Consider the following 18,065-nt stretch of genomic DNA (forward strand, 5'->3'; position numbering starts at 1 on the left):
GTTTCAGGGGTTCTTGTTCAGCTGTTTTATTTCGTTCAAGTTTGCCTTGTTGCCGAAGTGCCCTAGGTAAGTCTTTTTTTGTTGGGCTTTTTAAAAATTGTTTCAGGGGTTCTTGTACCCCCCCCCCCCCCCCCCCCCAAAAGCTCAGCTTACAAGAGCCCCTTTTTGCTGGCTCAACCAAGACTTCTCCCGATGTCCTACTTGCACCTGTTGCAAAGTCTTTTCGTCAGGGCCTGGTCCCCATGGGATGTACCAATTTCTTATCCAAACACCATCTTAACAAGACCATCCTCTATTGGCATGCGTTTCACACCTCTCCCGGCAAACATTTGTACCTAGGGGTGCTGCGGTGATGTGCTGCGGTGAAACAGGACATTGTTCCAAATTAATCATCAGGAGGCGAGGCATTGCTTGAGAGTTGGGGTGGGGAGGGGAGAGGTAGGCAGGTAGGGGTAAGGGGGTAGGTTTGGAAAGGAGAGAGGTCACTTCAGGAACTTTTCAAAAAGTTATTTCTCTGTGCGGAAAAAAAATGTCACTGTATCAACTATACCGCACACCGCTATACCAAACATTCAGCTATACCAAACATCGTTCTTGGCTCCCGATTTTTGTGTACAAAACCAACCGAACATTGTTGTTGAAAACCGTCAACAGAAGAGCGACAAGTGGCTATTATATCCCCAAGGCACAGAAGGAGAAAGCCACCCATCGATGTAGGTAGTAAGCTCAAAACTGTGTAATTACATAATTTAATAGTCGGCACATGTTCAAAGTCGTCTTTTAGTAACTACCAGGGCATGCAGGTTGAAGTAATGAAGGGCGCCATTTATTAAAAAGTGAGTACTGGAGCACCGGCAGCTTAAAATCGCTATACCGATCGATCACTATTACAAACTTTTTCTGTGGATCCCGCGATGTTCGTTATAGCGGCATTCCACTGTAATTGTTGTATATCCACCTATTAGTGGCCCTTCGTGGTTTATGTCAATTAAACTATTTGATGACTCATTAAAAATTAAAAGAAGCATAATAACAACAATTTAAAAAAAAAAAAAAAAAAAATTTCAAGATTTAGTTGTGAAGCTTGACAATGACAAGGAAACAGTGCAGCTGTAGGCCCGCAAGAAAAAGACAATCGGGAAATGTGGAATTAACGAAACCAAACATTGCCCAGGATGTATCCTTCGATGGCTCGTTAGCGGGATGAGAAGTAAGGTTGAACACGTCTGGATTCCTGTCCCCCAAGTTATTTGTGTCATCGGCACGAACAAAAGTTGTCTGGGTTTTCCTCCCTCTGAGAGTTGCAGCCCGAGGAGGAATAAAGTGCAGGCCACAGTAAGCTGAGCCAAGTTGCTGAAAACCTGTGCTCTTGGACCATCGCCGAAGTTGAAGTTGAGACCTCTCCAAGAACTTTCAAGACATTATTACTAATCAGTTGCAGTGTTGAGAACAAAACAGTGCCGAGTACCAAACTAGCGAGTACCACTCGCACCCAAGTACCGGTCCTGTGACCTCTGAGAATGAGTAGAGGTACCCGAATCCCAGTACTTGGAGTTTCGAGTACAAGTTTTGTGAAATCCTGTCTAAGCACTTGGACCTCTGAGTACAAGTATGAGTATTTGGACCTCTGAGTACAAGTACGAGTATTTGGACCTCTGAGTACAAGTATGAGTATTTGGACCTCTGAGTACAAGTACGAGTATTTGGACCTCTGAGTACAAGTATGAGTATTTGGACCTCTGAGTACAAGTACGAGTATTTGGACCTCTGAGTACAAGTACGAGTATTTGGACCTCTGAGTACAAGTGCGAGTATTTGGACCTCTGAGTACAAGTGCGAGTATTTGGACCTCTGAGTACAAGTGCGAGTATTTGCACCTCTGAGTACAAGTACAAGTATTTGGACCTCTGAGTACAAGTACAAGTATTTGGACCTCTGAGTACGAGTATTTGGTCCTCTGTGTACAAGTTTGCGTACTTGGACCTCCGAGTATGAGTACTTTATGGAGTGCTCAAGTGTAAGCCATTCAAATCTCAAGTATACAGTGAAAACTGAAACCACCAATTCAGCAACATGGGTGTTATGGACTACTTTTGGGTAGTTTGAGTTTGAGTATTTTGATATTCGAGTACGAGTGTGAGCAAAAGTATTCTCAAAGCGAGTACCGAGTACGAACGCTACAACACTGGTCAGTTGTTTGAAATTTTCGGGGGGAACAAAAATGAAGTGTGCTGTTTCATGAAAGGAATCGGAGTGTGGATTTTGAGTCAAAACTCAACTTCACTTAAAATTTGTTTTTCTATGAGTAATGGTCCCTCCAAGACCTTCCTGAGTCTACATGTAGGTTTTGAATAACATGTTTATTGTATATCCAACTAAAAGGGGGGAGCGGGGGGCTGATATCAGCTGCGTGTGTTTTTTTCCAAGCAGATTCTTTATAAAATTTGTAGGTTGTGATATATAATTTTTGCCAAAAAAATTCAGACTTCGAAAAATATTCAATTTTTGAGGAAAACATTCTCCTTCATAGACAGGAGCCTGGAATATTACGGACCATAATTACAAAATGATTTGTCTAATTAAGCTAAAACTTTGCATCTAAGCACTAGGCATGAAAGTTTCGACTAGGGTGCCGAGTTTCAGAAAATGTCGAAGATCAGAAGGGTGGGGTGCGAAATGTAACGATGTTGGTTTAACTCGCGTGAACTTCCCCTCCCGCCGTAAGTGTTGTCCGACATTGACAGTAGGGATCCAATAACTTTTACAGGTCTGCCATCCGGAGAAATATTTGGTTTAATTATCCGAGGTGTTGGATGTTGACGTGGCTGGGGGGCAGAGGAAGGACTCGCCCCTCTGATGTACCCCCCGGCCAGACCGGACATCCTCAATTCTGGGACATTTAAAAAAAAAAAAAAAAGCGACACGAGCATCCAAGGAAGAGGGAATGACTTGGCATTCAGGTAGCCTTTGCGTAAATCAAAGGTGTTGACAAAAAAGGTGAGATGTTTTGTCTAGTGGGTTTTTTTTTTGGGGGGGGGGTGCATAAAGGGTTGATTGATGATAGGAAGACGGTTGGGAAATAGATGACACTTGGACTAGTGTTAAAGGGAAGATACAACATTTGCAAACATCAAAAAACGAAATGATCAAATTATCACGAAATACCTTACTGAATTGTTAGGGACTGACAGTCTAAAGCATCCTGTAAAATCGTGGCTCCTGGTGTGCTGACAGTTTCAAGAAAAACTGTATTTTTCCAACGCTGGTCGGCCGACTAGCATTGAAAAAAAACTGGCTATTTTCAAAAACAGCTCCCATTTTTTTTCATATTTAGTTGTTCCGCATTTTCTTCGCTATAGATTACACACCTGTGAAGGGGAACAAACCTGCTAGAATGATTCTTTGACCTTACAATTCCCCAAAGTCTTTACGTTTCTCCGTTTCATCTGAAGTGGGGTCGGGGAACCGGACTGCAAGAACATGATTGGTTTTCTTGGTTTTTCCAGCACAAACAAGCCCAAAACGTGAAACAAGTCAGTTTAACAATATTTGCTATAACATACCAATCCTCCAAATCCATTTATTTCTGAAAATTGCAGCAAAGCAAATGTTGTACATTCCCTTTAAGCTGCTTTGCAAGAACAAAGTGGAGCTATAGCACCCAGTTGCTTGAAACTTGGTAGAAGTAAAGAACATCACACAGGGATCCAGTTTTCGAGAAGAGGGGGGTTAGCTGTGAATGTTTTCCTGCTGATTGTGTGGAGGGGAGGTGGGAGGTCTGAGGTATCAGTTTTGTCAAAGGCAGTAGCCCCAGCCCAACATTTCACATGACCAAACTGGGGTCAAAGGTCATCATGGGGTCAAGGTCAAAATAACGTCAAATTTAAAATACATGTATGCTCAAATAGGTTCAAATGACAAAAGTAACACTGTCAACAGTTGGCCTTTGTCAATCCGATGTCCATGGGGCCCTCTTCATCTGACCTACAGCTATGAGGTCAAAGGTCAAAATAAGGTGAACACTCATTCGTTGGCTTGCAGCTTCCGAGATCCGATCGAGCTTGTTACATCTAGCTGTAGATAGAGATCTGGATAGTGTGGTATACGTTCTCCAAGAAGTTAGGAATCCATAGACCCAAAATAAATGGATATAAAGAAAAGATAAGCCAAAACATTCAGTTGTACAAAGGCGTTCGATCGTCCCCAGCTGATTTGCATACATGTAGCCGCGTGAGGTCGCCGTTCAGGCTTTGTACAAGTGCATAGCGTGCGGCTAGTGTTTATGTTTGCGGTCAGATTTTATTACGGACACTATTGACCAAGGCTACCTCATTGCAAGTTGAATGTCTCACACAAGTGTATGCATGTAGGTTAAGTAACCCGATTTCTGATGAGATGCACGTTGCATTCTAATATCGCACTAATGCTAACCGCATCTATTGAATTCATTCCCCGCGGAGAGAGGCCACTGACCATGCACAGTGGATCAGACACGAGAAATGAGGGAGATGGCTGCATATAGGCCTAGCTGTAAAAAGGCTGTTTATCTTGGCTATGCTTCTTTTTCAAGGTTCCTTGAAAGCCGCTTGCATAATTGTATCATTTATCAAACAAATAAAAACTCTATTGATGTCATGGAAGGTTGTACATGATTTTAGGTAAGGGTTATCGAATAGACCATTGTCATGTTGCAGCCATTTGATTGTTTTCCCTTTCAAATCAATGTAACCAAAGCAAGGCTTGAAGGAAAAATAGTCTGGTTCCTTTTTTGCACACAAAAAATTATCAATCAGTATGTTATTGGATACAAGGAACGTGACTGAAATGGTGGCAGCATGATAAAGGTCTATAGAACAGGGAAGATATGCTCGGCTAAAGTTACAGTGACTTTAAAGGCATAAATGATTATTTGCTTTTCATGCATTTTGTTCGTTTTTAATAATAACACCACTCAAAATCCTAAGAACAATGTTCAAAACCTAACCTGTTGAAGTTTCAGCTCAGTGGATATTACACTTTTCCTGTAAACAGTTAAAAACCACGCACAACCTTTTGATCACGCAACACGATGTCGTCCATAGCTATATTTCCAAAGATCAGTAAATTGTGGATCTTACACAGCTTACATAACACAGCGCTGAAGTTGATTACGGTATATGGAACTTAGTCACAGTGTCCAAAAATGTTGTTGTGATCAATTGATGATTGTGCAGTGATGCCTGACTAAAATTAAATGAAACTCATAGGGGTTGAGGACAATGCTTAGGAGTATCTGAACAACCAAACATTTTCAAAATCATGGTTTTGTAGTTATGTTAAAAACGGTCAGACAGACACTTTTTGGGGACATACTGGAGAGTCTCTCTTATTATTAAATTAAGGTAAAGTCCATCATTTGCAATTTGTGCATTTTGTTCGTTTGAAGCAACAAACTTCCTCAAAATCTAAAGAAGGGTGCTGAACAACTAACCTGATGAAGTTTCAGCTCAGCTTCAGCTGTAAATTCCGAGAAAAACAACATTCTTTGATCTAGATTTCAAATCAAAAGTGGCTGAATCATGTTTTGAATTGGGCCTGAATTCAGTTTTCAGTAAGCCGATTGCAGCTCTATGTGATGTCGTGCACTGATCCGACGAATTATAGCAACCGCGCGCATGTGCATCGTGTCAACGCTTGCGCGCACTTCGCCGAATAAAAAAAACGAACTACTAACGGAAATTTTCAACTGTGCATCTTAAGACGCACCGTTGGGAAGGCCTTCGTTGATATCTTCAAAATGACAGCTTGCCAGAAAGAACAATTTCACAGGGAGTTTAGTCCCCTTACTATCTTTCAACCAAGTATGTTTTTCAACAATAATTACATCAGTTACTTTTTGGATAGCTGCAAATGATGGACTGTAGATTTAAGTGCACACAGCTCAGAAATCACAATATTGAGTTCGGCAACATAGCCGTGAAATTTCATACCTATACACAGCCCCAAAAGTTCAACTACTGCTACTGCCCCGCACGACAGCATCTTTTAAAAATTTGATTTTGCATTAGCGCGACGGGTCCCAGGGGCCGCCTGACACATGTTTGTCCGGACTTCATCAGAACTTTGTTATCGCTTTGATTCACGTGAAAGTTTGAATTCATTTGGGCGGCGATAAGCGGGCATTATACACGGAGACTATCTTGATGTGTCAAGCTGGAAGGATTATCAGATTTTGGCTGACATTGTTTATCTTATATCCTTGCTGAACTGTGAATAGGTCATTGACAGACAAGTAATAAGAGGTGAGAAATCTGCATGTGGTCAAAACAAGATGCCTGGATTGGAGTTGTGAAAGCCTTTAAAAAAAATTCTGGGAATTGTTTGCGGAAAAAAATGCATTCCTTGGCTTTTTATCTTGGGGTGGGGTGAAGGGGATGGTGGTGAAGCAGAGGACGGTTGCGGGGATTTAGGCCTATAACTCAAACATTTATCAGAACATTTATATTTAGGCAAAAAAAAAATAATAGTTGTGCTTCCGAGTTCCGATTACTTGGCATTCCAAAATAGGGTAGGTTGGTTGGGAATTTTTTTTTGGCCAACTTTTTTTGTGTACGATCATATGGAGGCGTCTGCGTGCAGTCAAGGGTATAAGGTAGAAATTTATGGTTTTGGGTGCTTTTTCCTCATTTTTCCCATAAAAAAATTAGGGTAGGGGCTGTCAGAATAGGGTAGGTAGGGAAACCGGAAGCAGAACTATTATTTTTTTTGTTGGCCTTGATAATATTTATAGTAATGAGATGCTTAGATTACAATGTACAATACCAAAGCTTTATACCAAAGGTCTCAAAGTGCTTCACAATTATTACCCCTGTTCATCAGGCAATAAAACCATTTTTTTTCTGCAGCAGCTCGAGATCAGTGCTATGTGGTCTCTACCTTCACAGGTACCTATTTATACTCCTGGGTGGAGAGAGGCAATTGTAGTAAAGTGTCTTGCCCAAGCACACAAGAAGCATATTCCCTGTCGGGGTTCGAACCACGGCACGGCACGAGTTGAACATTATAACCATTGGACAACGGCACTCCACGTATTTTCTAGTTGATAAGTAAAAACCGAGAGAAACTTAGATCTTTCGGTTTTACGCTAACTGTAGTACAGTGGAACACCGCTATTACGAACACCAGGGGATCCACAGAAATTGTTCGTTATAGCGATCATTCGGTATAGCAATTTTAAGCTGCCGGTGCTCCGGTACACACTTTTCAATAAATATAGCGCCCTTCATAACTTCACCCTGCATGCCCTGGTAGTTACTGAAAGACGATTTTGGACTCATGCCGACTAATTATGTAATTACACATTTTGTTTTGCTTACTTTAATCTACACTATTGAGCTTACTACCTACACCTACAGCAATGGTGGCTTTCCCCTTCTATTCCTTGGGGAAATAATAGCCACTATTGCTCTTCTGTTGACATTTTTCAACAACAATGTTCAGTTCGTTTTGTACATAATAGAAATGGGAGCCAGGGACAATGTTCAGCATAGCCGAATATTCGGTATAGCAGTGTTGGTACAGCAACCTTCCACTGTGCAATGTACATGGTTTTCATTCAACAAAATGTTGATTCCTTAAAAAAAAAAATGTCAGACTGAAAAGTCTGAGCAGTATAAAACACAAGATTTTGCTTTGTGTACTGGTCGAAAAATTTGCTAAAAAATGCATGTGACTAGTTTTGGGGGGGATAAGAAATTTAATTAAAGAATTTGGTGCATTAACTGTGATGTAGACTCAAGAGGCATAGACTTGCAATGTTGATTCTGTCCGTAGTGAATCACAATTGAAACTTCTTAAAAAAAAAAAGAAGAAAGAAAACTTCCTCAAAATCAAATGATTCCGGTTCTCTGCACATTGTGCATTCATAACACTCTCATAAATACTTCATACTGGCTGATTGCAGTGCAAAAAAATGTAATTTTCTTGTCCAGCATACCAATTTACATTTTTTCAGCGCAGGGATTTATTCGTAATATTAGATTTCTTTGCATTTCCAACCTGACCAGTGGTATATTTGGAGGGTCAGTGTTTTGTTATCAAATTATGAAAATGTGTTATCGCCTTGCAAGCTATTTTTTTATCAACAGAGAAAAAGTACAGCGTGTTGCCGGAGACATTGGCTTGGTACAAACACGAATGATCGCAGACCGATTATGGCCGCCACTTGAAAGAAAGCGTTACATTGAAAATTCAGGCCTTAGGCAATTTGACCCAGATACGGAAAATTCTGCAAATTATTTTCCGGCCACGCACCAGATAAAATGCGTTTCTTCTCGACTTCTCGTCGGAATGCTGGATGTCATTTTTTTTGTCTCTGTTCGTTTATGCATCACCCCACACAGTAATCCCGCCGGCCGATTGTGCACATTGTTGTAGACCTACTTTTTGAAGTTTAGATCGGTTTTGTGTCTTTTTTTTTTTTTGTGTGTCAATTTTTATTTGTCTGAAATATGCACTGGGCCATGGTTTTCATTGATTTGGTGCAGAGGCATATTTGTACAACGAGAAATATTTTCGTGATGAAGTTGCAAATTTTTCTTTCTGAATTCAACAAAGTCCAATAGGCAACATTGGGGGGGGGAGGGGGAGGGGGTAATAGAGGGGGAGGGGCTTGGGGGGGTCCTGCATGAACAATGAATACTCATGGTGCAGCCAAGATTGCAAGGGGGGCACTGTTGCCAGAAGTGCTGTCAGAAGTTGAGCCCTGCATGCATACAGGGTGTCCCCCCCAAAAATTATGCAAGCAGATATTGTTGAATTTTCCAAATGTTTGCATATACAGTAGAACGCCGCTATACCGAACACCGCTATACTGAACATTCGGCTATACCGAACATCATCCTTGGCTCTTAATATACAGGTTTTAATATACAAAACACACCGAACATTGTTGTTGAAAAAAGTCAACATATTTGTAATGCACACCAAGCTTAACTTAGAAGATATATTACTTTAAAAATCTGGAGGACACTTTTTACAAAATGAACAACCAATCATCCCTACCTGGTACATTTTCCTACTTGTGACGACAGGCACATTTTGACTGACAGCAGAATGAGCTAGGGAGATTTGCACGTAATTGACAGCGTGACCGGCGGGCTACCGCAGTGTGCGTAATGTACTGAATGTTCCCGGATTCATGACGCCCCGTCACTTCAAGTAATAAATGCACACTTGGCACTGTAAAGAGGATTTTGTAAGCTTCATTTTGATTAGTCATTCAATGCAGTTGGTAAAACTGTGACCCCGTACCTAGGACCAAGCAAATTTTCTACTCATCAGTCCTTTGGCCGCCATAAAATACGGCGAACAGCATTTCGCTACTACTAGTATACTACGCTCCACCGCTGTGTTGTTAAAAAAGTAACAACTCAGCGCGCGCGCGCGCCCGCTCGCACGTGCCCGTGCGCGCCCGTGCGATCAGGCGATATATGGTAGACTTGCACTGACAAACACTGGGTATGCACACATGCAAAAGGATAAACACGATTGATGCAACAAAAGCTCATTCCGCGCATACCACACGTAATCAATAAGTGACTTAGTAAAAGTTTAGTACTGATGTTCATTTTGCGACTCGCCGTGTACAAACTATTTGTAATGAGTAACCAACCGATTGTTATTATGAACACTTTCTGGGGATCCAACGATGTTCGTTATAGCGACGTTCCACTGTCCATGTATGTGCATCTTGTGCCATGTGTCCAAGTTGTGTCCATTGACTGACTGGCTATGGCGGCTTTTTAGTGTTTACGCAGTGGTGAATATTACCCACCTCTCCAGACAATAGCAATTGGCTGCATTACACTACCTATTGACTTCCAAGCAACTGTTAAAGTGACAATACATGTATTTCTTATGGAAGTTTGTACATTTTCTCAGGGAAATATCATCAGGGGGGAAACCTCAGGGAAATTTGTTTTCATAAGTACTGGGAACCCTGTACCAGATAAAAGGCTGATTGTTTTTTTTTGTCATGTCCTATGTTCAGGATCTCCGTTACTACATGTACATGGTTGCATAACTGTGGATTATATCTGTACACAAGAGACTGTTTGTTAGATTTGTGGACAGTCAACTACACATGACCAGAACAGAATGTCTGACCGTGGTCTGACCTAGAAAGTTTGGTGACTTCCAGTTAGCGTTGACCTCCACTGAGTTCATCAGGGAATGCCCAACATTCCTGTGGTTTGGTGCTAGCCCAGTTTTCTCCACTGCAAATGGGTTTACAACCTAGAAATGTCCAGCACATTTGTAGTTGGGAGTCTATCATTATTCACAGGTATGTACAGTGAATGGGGACCACCCAAAATTAGAGATGTCAAATTAGGATTTATGTGTTTATGTGAAATCTTTGAAATCGGACAGAATTATGTAGGTCGGGTTTAAGGCATTGGGCTAACCTACATTTTTGTAGCACCCCCTTCTCCACTGAACTAGGCTTTTTCCTCCAAATTGGTCCCAACGGCTGTATAGAACCATGAAGTAGATGTACATGTCGTGTATTGTGGGCAATTCCAGCATACATGTATACAATGTATACATGTATGTAACTGAAAGGAAGTGTAATGTCAGTGACGACGCCAGTTATACTATGATATATAACTTAATAATTCAGAGAAATGATCCAAAACTCCTAGTCTGTAATCTCCTTGACCATTACTAGATGATGGATGCAAAAGATAAGATGTATATGTATAACTATAAGGGGGTTGGGGTGAGGGTAGGGGAGCACGGGAGGAAGGCAGTGCTTTGTTTGAGACCATGTCCAAACCGTAAAAATGCATCTGACTGAACCCTTTAAGCCACTGACTACTACATGTACCTTACACATGTGTATTGTGTAATATGGACCAGTCCTCATATTACTGCTATACCCGTACTATCATTATCAATTGCAAAGGATGTAAAGTGGGTGACATGCCCGCCAAGCGGGTGACTTGCCCGCCAAGTGGGCGACTTGCCCGCCAAGCGGGCGACTTGCCCGCCAAGCGGGCGACTTGCCCGCCAAGCGGGCGACATGCCCGCTAAGCAGGTGACTTGCCCGCCAAGAGAGGGACTTGCCCGCCGAGCGGGTGACCTGCCCGCCAAGCGGGTGACCTGCCCGCCAAGCGGGTGACCTGCCCTGCCCGCCAAGCGGGCGACTTGCCCGCCAAGAGAGGGACTTGCCCGCCGAGCGGGTGACTTGCCCGCCAAGGGTGACCTGCCCGCCAAGCGGGTGACCTGCCCTGCCCGCCAAGCGGGCGACTTGCCCGCCAAGAGAGTGACTTGCCCGCCAAGCGGGTGACTTGCCCGCCAAGCGGGCAACGTACTTGCCCGCCAAGCGGGTGATACATGTACATGTATACCCACAAAGCAGGTGACGAGCGGTGAAGCTGCCTCCTCTGCAAAGGAGGCAAGGCAAAGGCTCATGAGTATTATGCATCATCAGCTCTGATGTTGAAAGATTCTCTCAATTTCAGCAAAGACATCAATAATCCAAAATGTTAGCCTGGAGTGAAAGTGATCGGTGAGAGAGAAGGAGCTGACTGTTGTTATGAAAGGCTGATATAAGCCGTGAGCCATTATTCTTCATCAGAGCCACATTTTCGAGCAGTGAGTGCAGAAGCAGACAAAAAGGATGATCGACGCATCGTTTTGTTCCGTACATTGCCCTGGGTTTTCCCAGCGCACAGTAATTACCGTAATACATGTACGGTACCTTGAATATGTGAATAAAACTAATAAGCATATTTTGTATAAACAGACACAGATGTGTTTCGAAATCGTGGCTTTGTCTCTGAAGGTTTTGGCTTCACCAGATTTTATTGGCCACTTGACTGGGCGGGGGGGGGGGGGGGGGGGGGGGGGGGGGGGGGGGGGGGGGGGGTTGAGGGGGGAGTTGAGGGGGGAGGGAGGGGAGGGACATAGATACATGTACTTCAAATCAATAAGGAATATATTTTGCTTTAAGAAATTCAAATCTTCAAATGTGAGGCCTGAGTTTGGAGAATTTTTGCTTTGAACAGGGGTGTGAAATCTCAGCTTTATAGCTGATTTCAGCTTTTTTTGTTTTGGATTTCAGCTTTTTTCCCTCACTTGCTGTGTACAAAAGTATAGGAGATTTCCAAATTTCAGCTTTTTTATACCTACTTCAGCTGTTTTCAGCTATTTTTATTAGTGGTCACTCACACCCCTGTTTGAAAAAGGCATGTAAGCCTACATGTTGGAACAATTCCGCTCACATTCTGTACCTGAAACTTTTACCTACCGATATAACAAAGCTACCTCCGTGCTCAACATTAAGATACATTGTAGGACTGGTACCAAACATCCTGTGGCATTATTCTGCATGAAATGGTATGGGGTGGTTTAAGTGCCCACAGTAAAGGCGGATCTGGGGGGGAGGGGGGGGCCAATGCGGCCATGCCCCCCCCCCCCCAAAAAAAAAAGTGGTCAGAAATTGCCTCAGATCGCACCAAAATCAATCAATTTTTGGGGGCCTTGACTAAGCAGGCTGCGAACCCCATGCCGTAATTTTTTGACCCACAAAATTACCATTTTCTTGAAAATGACTTCACCCCAGGTGCCATAATTTTACTGGATGCTTTAGACTGTCATTTACCAACATCCTAGTAAGACATTTTTAAAAACTTGGTAGTTTTATTTTTCAATGTTTGCAAATGTTGTTTCTTCCCTTTATTCTCATTTTCCTCTGTGCTAAAAAAAAACATGTAAAAGAAAATTGCCTGTGACATGTATTATCATGTCCACCATTTTGAATTGTTGGTGCTAGTAGTACAGTTTCATAATGTATTTAACATTCCCAACTCCCAAAATCAACCCCCGAAGTCATGAAAAAAAAATATTAAAATCTCCAGTGTAGATCTATTTATTTGTTCGTGTGCAGTATTTCTCCACCCCCTTTACTGCCGTATTTCTTTGGCTAATCCCTCTCTCACACACTGGCATATCTCCGGTTGTAATCTAATATAAAATTCATATGCCCCAGGCGGTTTTTATGATTATGGAGTGGGCCATATTCACAAACAAGGCTTGGGTCCGACAATTGGCTCCATACTGCCTTCAATAATAACAATACCTGTACACAGGTTTTCCGGGCAGAGGTGCATAGCACCGATGACTTATCAATTAAAGGTTTTTTTGTAGCAATCTAAGTAAAAATAATAATACTGCAGTCTTATATAACTCATGTATCTACCAACAATTAGGTACTCAAGGCGCTGGAAATTATGTCTATTATTAGAGACAGGTGAATGAAGTACATGAGAAATATGAGACCCATTATGTAGCACCTTTATAAGGGTTTACAAGGCACATTAAGCAGCCACTGTCAGAAACACCGGGGCAAACCCCTTCTCTTAGCGATAAGTGTTACTGGGTTCTTTAACGTGCATTACACAACACACGGGACCTACGGCTTTACGTCCCATCCGAAGGACGAAGCAATAACGGTAAAGTGCCTTGCTCAAGAGCACAAGCACCATGTTCCCACGGTCAGGATTCGAACCCATGTACCACGGCACACGAGTCGAACACTGTAAACATTGGACCACAGCACCCCATCTAAAAAGTAACTGACCAAATTATTGTTAAAAAGCTTACTTGGTTTAAAAGATAGTAGTGGCGCTAAACTCCCTGTGAAATTATTCATTCTGGCATGCTAACATTTTGAGGAGAACAATAAAAGAAGGTCATTTCCAAAGATGAGTCAAGTGATGCATTTTTGGCAATTTCTGTTAGTAGTTGGTTTGTTATTGGGCATTTCAGTGAATGGGTGCGCACAAGCATTGACACAACCCATATAGTATTATTCGTCGGTTCAGTGCGTGACATAATGTAGCTGCAATCGGCTGAACGAGAACCTGTTCCGGATGCTGATTTCGGCCGCAGTTCCAAATGTGACGCGGCAACTTTTGAATTAAAATCAAGATCCTAGTTTATTATTTTCTTAAAATATACAGCATTCCTAGAGCTAAAACTTCATCAGATTTAGTTGTTAAGCATCCGTCTTTAGATTTTGAGCTCTTTTGTTGCTTCAAACGAAACAAATAAACAAATGACAAATGCTCTTTAGACTCTACGTTTAACACTGAATATTGACAAAAATATAAAGTACTCTTCGTTGTTCGATAAAGTTATAGGTAACTACATTACGTTTTTTTTTTGGTGTGAATTTTAACCTACATGTAGACAGGAAGATTTTTTAGGCTTTTGTCTGAAATCAGACCTATTGAATCTGAAAGAAAGACAACCTTTCATTCAATTTTCAGACTTTTTTTATAAATTGACAATCTCTTCCATACTTGGAACACCTCAACCATTTTCAGATAAACTCAATGAATGCAAACAGTCACCTCATCTCCACACAAAAGTACATCTTTAATATTGATATCTAATCGACATTTTCACACCATTTGCCCAGCATCCATTGGTTTTTTGTTCATTCTCCCTATGGTTAAATTGGAGCTCCGGGTTTTATATTTCAATAGCTCCATTGAGGATCTGGTGTTTTGTTGATGTAGCAGCGCTGCGTTTGTGTTGTCATCCTCATAACGATAATTCATAGCACTGGGGTGTTGTTCCCCGGTACTAATCGTTGTTTGGAGCTCGTATCTTTCAAAAACTGACAGCTCTCAGGTAGGGTGAGATGTACTTCTTTTGCCGTTATTTTTTCTTTAGCCTTTTGCAACCGACCCGTTTTTTTGATACTGTTTGATGTTCAATATTTTGATGTGATTGACTGTGTGCTATTTTGAACTTGAAAACCAGTGCATGTTATGTCTTCGTTTTTTTCTTTTATTTTTGGATGGCGGTGAACAAAAGTGCATAATCCATGTCATCGATACTGTAACCTTCACTTGTTTTGATGTAGGGTAAGAGTGTCGCGTTGTGGAGTTGGCAGTGGTATATTGGTTCCTGTTTTTGTCAGACAGGTTATTGCATTTCAAGGGTTGAAGGTGCAAGTAAATATTGTTAGTGGTATGGTATTGTGTTTGAAAGGTGTATCGGATCATTTGCATCTATCCCAAAAGTAAGCGAATTAATATCTAAAAGCTTACTTTGACTAAAGATCGTACTAAACACCCCGTGAAATTATTCCGTCTGGCTTGCTGTTGTTTAGAAGAAATCAAGAAAATGTTGGTGATTTCCAATGATCAGTCAGTTGACTGATTTTTGGAAATAGTGCCACTAGACAAAATCGTGTCTCACGATCAAAAGGTTGTGTATGGGGTTTTTTTTTCTCGAAAAGTGTAATTTCCACTGAGTTGAAACTTCAAAAGGTTAGGGTTTGGACATGCTTCTTTGGATTTGGAGTGGTGTAATTATTGAAAATGAACAAAATGCATGAAACGATCCTAAAAGATTGGAGCTGTCGAAATGATACTGCATTGAGATTTCTTTCTGAATAAAGCTTGAGAGCTTTTTTGGCATGTGCTCTTTCGCCTTCTCAAAGGAAGACTTCATTCTTCGCAAAGTGATGTTTGATTAAAGGGAATATATTAACATTTGCAAACATTAAAAACCAAAACTGCCAAATTATTATGAAATACCTTACTGGACTGTTAGTGAATGACAGTCTAAAGCATCCTGTAAAATCATGGCACCTGGTGTGCTGTCATTTTCAAGAAAAGTGATATTTTTGTATCAATTTCCAACGCTGGTCGGCCAACCAGCGTTGGAAAAAAAATGGCTTTTTTTTTTTTCAAATACTGCCCCCAATACCATATTTAGTTAGTCCGCAATTTGTTTGCAATCGATTACACACCTATGAACGGGTACAAGCCAGTTAGAATGGTTCCCTGATCTTGTCATTTCCTGACGTCTATAAATTGCTCCGTTTCATCTTAAGTGGGGCAGGAACCAGACTACAGGAACATGATTGTTTTTCTTGGTTTTCCAAAACTTCAAACTTCAAACAAGTCAGTGTAACAATATTTGCTATAAAATACTAACCCCCAAAGCATCCCTTTCTGAAAATTACAGCAAAAGCAAATGTTGTATAAGTGAACTGTAACGCATCCAACACAAAGAACAATGCACCTTTATAACAAAACAATCGTTGCAAGAATATTGTTACTCGTCATGATTTTCTTCCTTGTTTATAACTTTTTTCTTCACCAGGATAAAGGCCGGTTCATATTTCATGCGAATGCAAATTCAAAGTGAATTTGACATCAGAAAACATTTGCTGCAAAATTTGCTGGTGTTAAAATGTGTTAAACTTGCTATAACGTCACAAAATTGCATTCACGTGCATTTTTCTCGCCAAGTAGGCCTACTGTATGAACCAACCTTTACTTGACAAGCATGGCTGTTGTGGAATACACAGAAAAATGAACATTTACGTAAAAAAAACAACACAGTAGTCAATGAAATGAATAACTGAACATCATTGCAGGCCTTACATGACTCGTCACAATTTTATTTATTTTTTGATAATTATTTTTCTTCAACCGTATACAGGATGACATGACGGGCATAGAAGGTGTGGAGAACACCAAAACGTGTAACTGAATAACCAACACAAAACTTAATCAATTAATCGTATAACTGAGTAACCGTGCAGGTCTAAAGCCGGTCTCAAGTCGACCTTGCGATAACAAAAAAAAAAGTTGGTGACCTTTTCAGGATCAATATTGTCTGAGCTAGGAATGTTATGAAAAACATCAGTCGCCAATTTTGCAACCCGAGTGCAACCGCGATGAGATGAAGTCTTTCTCTCTCTCTCTCTCAAAAAAGGCAGCTGCAGAAGTGGAAAAATTACAACTTCTGCACCACAATGAAATGTATTTCCGACAGGTTAGAGTCAATCGCACTCAACCAGTGTGAAGTTACATCGTGCAGGTATGCGGATCATCAAATTTGATTGTGAATCGTCGATGCGTCTTGGGTGACATGATAATGGTTGCCATTATTCTGTGTGGAGATGCCGCTTGTTTCACCCTAATCGCACGATTTCTCGATTTTTGGGACCTGACCATGACTTTTGTGCTTGATACTGACGGTTCCGTCACGGCGAAAGCAATTCGCAGGTCATCCTGGGGCTGCCTGAAGTCTCTCAATTAGAGATATTTATTGATTTGTTTATACATTTCTTCATTTTCTTCATTTTCAATTTAGAGGATGACATGACGGGCATGGAAGGCGTGGAGAACACGGCCAAGCAGGCTGGGGAGAACGACCTGTGCTTACCCTGCAAGGTGTGCGGCGACAAATCCTCAGGATTCCACTATGGCGTCATGGCCTGCGAAGGATGCAAGGTATGCTCTATCACAATTCAAAGGCATTACCGGGTTTGTTTACCGCGTCGCGGGCACGTGTGGTCTAGCGGTAGGGCATAGGATTCATGATCGTGGGATTATGGGTTTGAGCCCCGCCGCGGCCATGCGTGTTGTGCCCTTGAGTAAGGCGCTTTGCCTCAATTGCTCCTCTCAACCCAGGTGTTAAATGGGTACCGGCATTAGTCAATGCTGGGAAGGTAACAGACTCGCTGTGGAGGAGGACGGTGATCGATCCCCCCGCAGCAGCATTTCTTGGACTCGAGTCTGGCCCAATCGCTTCCAAAGAGAGGTGGGCACTCCGTTCCTGTTAACATAGATTCGCCCCCCTTTACCTTACCTTTCAATTTTAATTCAATTCAAAGGAAACATTTATTTCCATACTTTCCACAAATAAGTCAAACTAAGTTTTTAAATAAAAAAAAGGGTAATTAGATACAGTAAATAAATAATAATACAACCTTTACCTTACCTTTACCTTACCTTTACCCTACCTTTACCTTTTACTGTGGTGACTTACTTGTGTTGCACGTAGCATTAAACAAGACTTTTTAATATGAGCCAGATGTAGCCCATTCATGGGCACTACTGGGTGATAGCACTGCCCGGCTCTAAAGGGAGCCAATTACTCAGTCAGTCTGTGAGATAATAATCTTTATGTGGGGTGCTGTGGTCCAATGGTTACGGTGTTCGACTCGTGTGCCGTGGTACATGGGTTCAAATCCTGACGGGGAACATGGT

General features: G+C 41.6%; 1 protein-coding gene across 4 annotated transcripts in view; it reads left to right on the plus strand.

The window, feature by feature from the left end:
* Positions 1–18,065, plus strand: part of LOC119721965 (nuclear receptor subfamily 1 group D member 2-like) — a 63,829-nt gene that overhangs the window by 24,870 nt on the left and 20,894 nt on the right. For 3 of the 4 annotated variants that reach the window (XM_038191930.1, XM_038191956.1, XM_038191938.1), the window contains exon 3: positions 17,167–17,306. In XM_038191930.1, coding sequence (XP_038047858.1) covers positions 17,167–17,306 — 140 coding nt within the window. Of the gene's footprint in view, positions 1–14,193; positions 14,683–17,166; positions 17,307–18,065 lie in introns of those variants that run through there. The other variant, XM_038191946.1, reaches the window with a different exon arrangement.

This window comes from Patiria miniata, unplaced genomic scaffold (genome assembly GCF_015706575.1).
Source record: "Patiria miniata isolate m_02_andy unplaced genomic scaffold, ASM1570657v1 HiC_scaffold_1, whole genome shotgun sequence".
Taxonomy (NCBI): Eukaryota; Metazoa; Echinodermata; class Asteroidea; order Valvatida; family Asterinidae; genus Patiria; species Patiria miniata.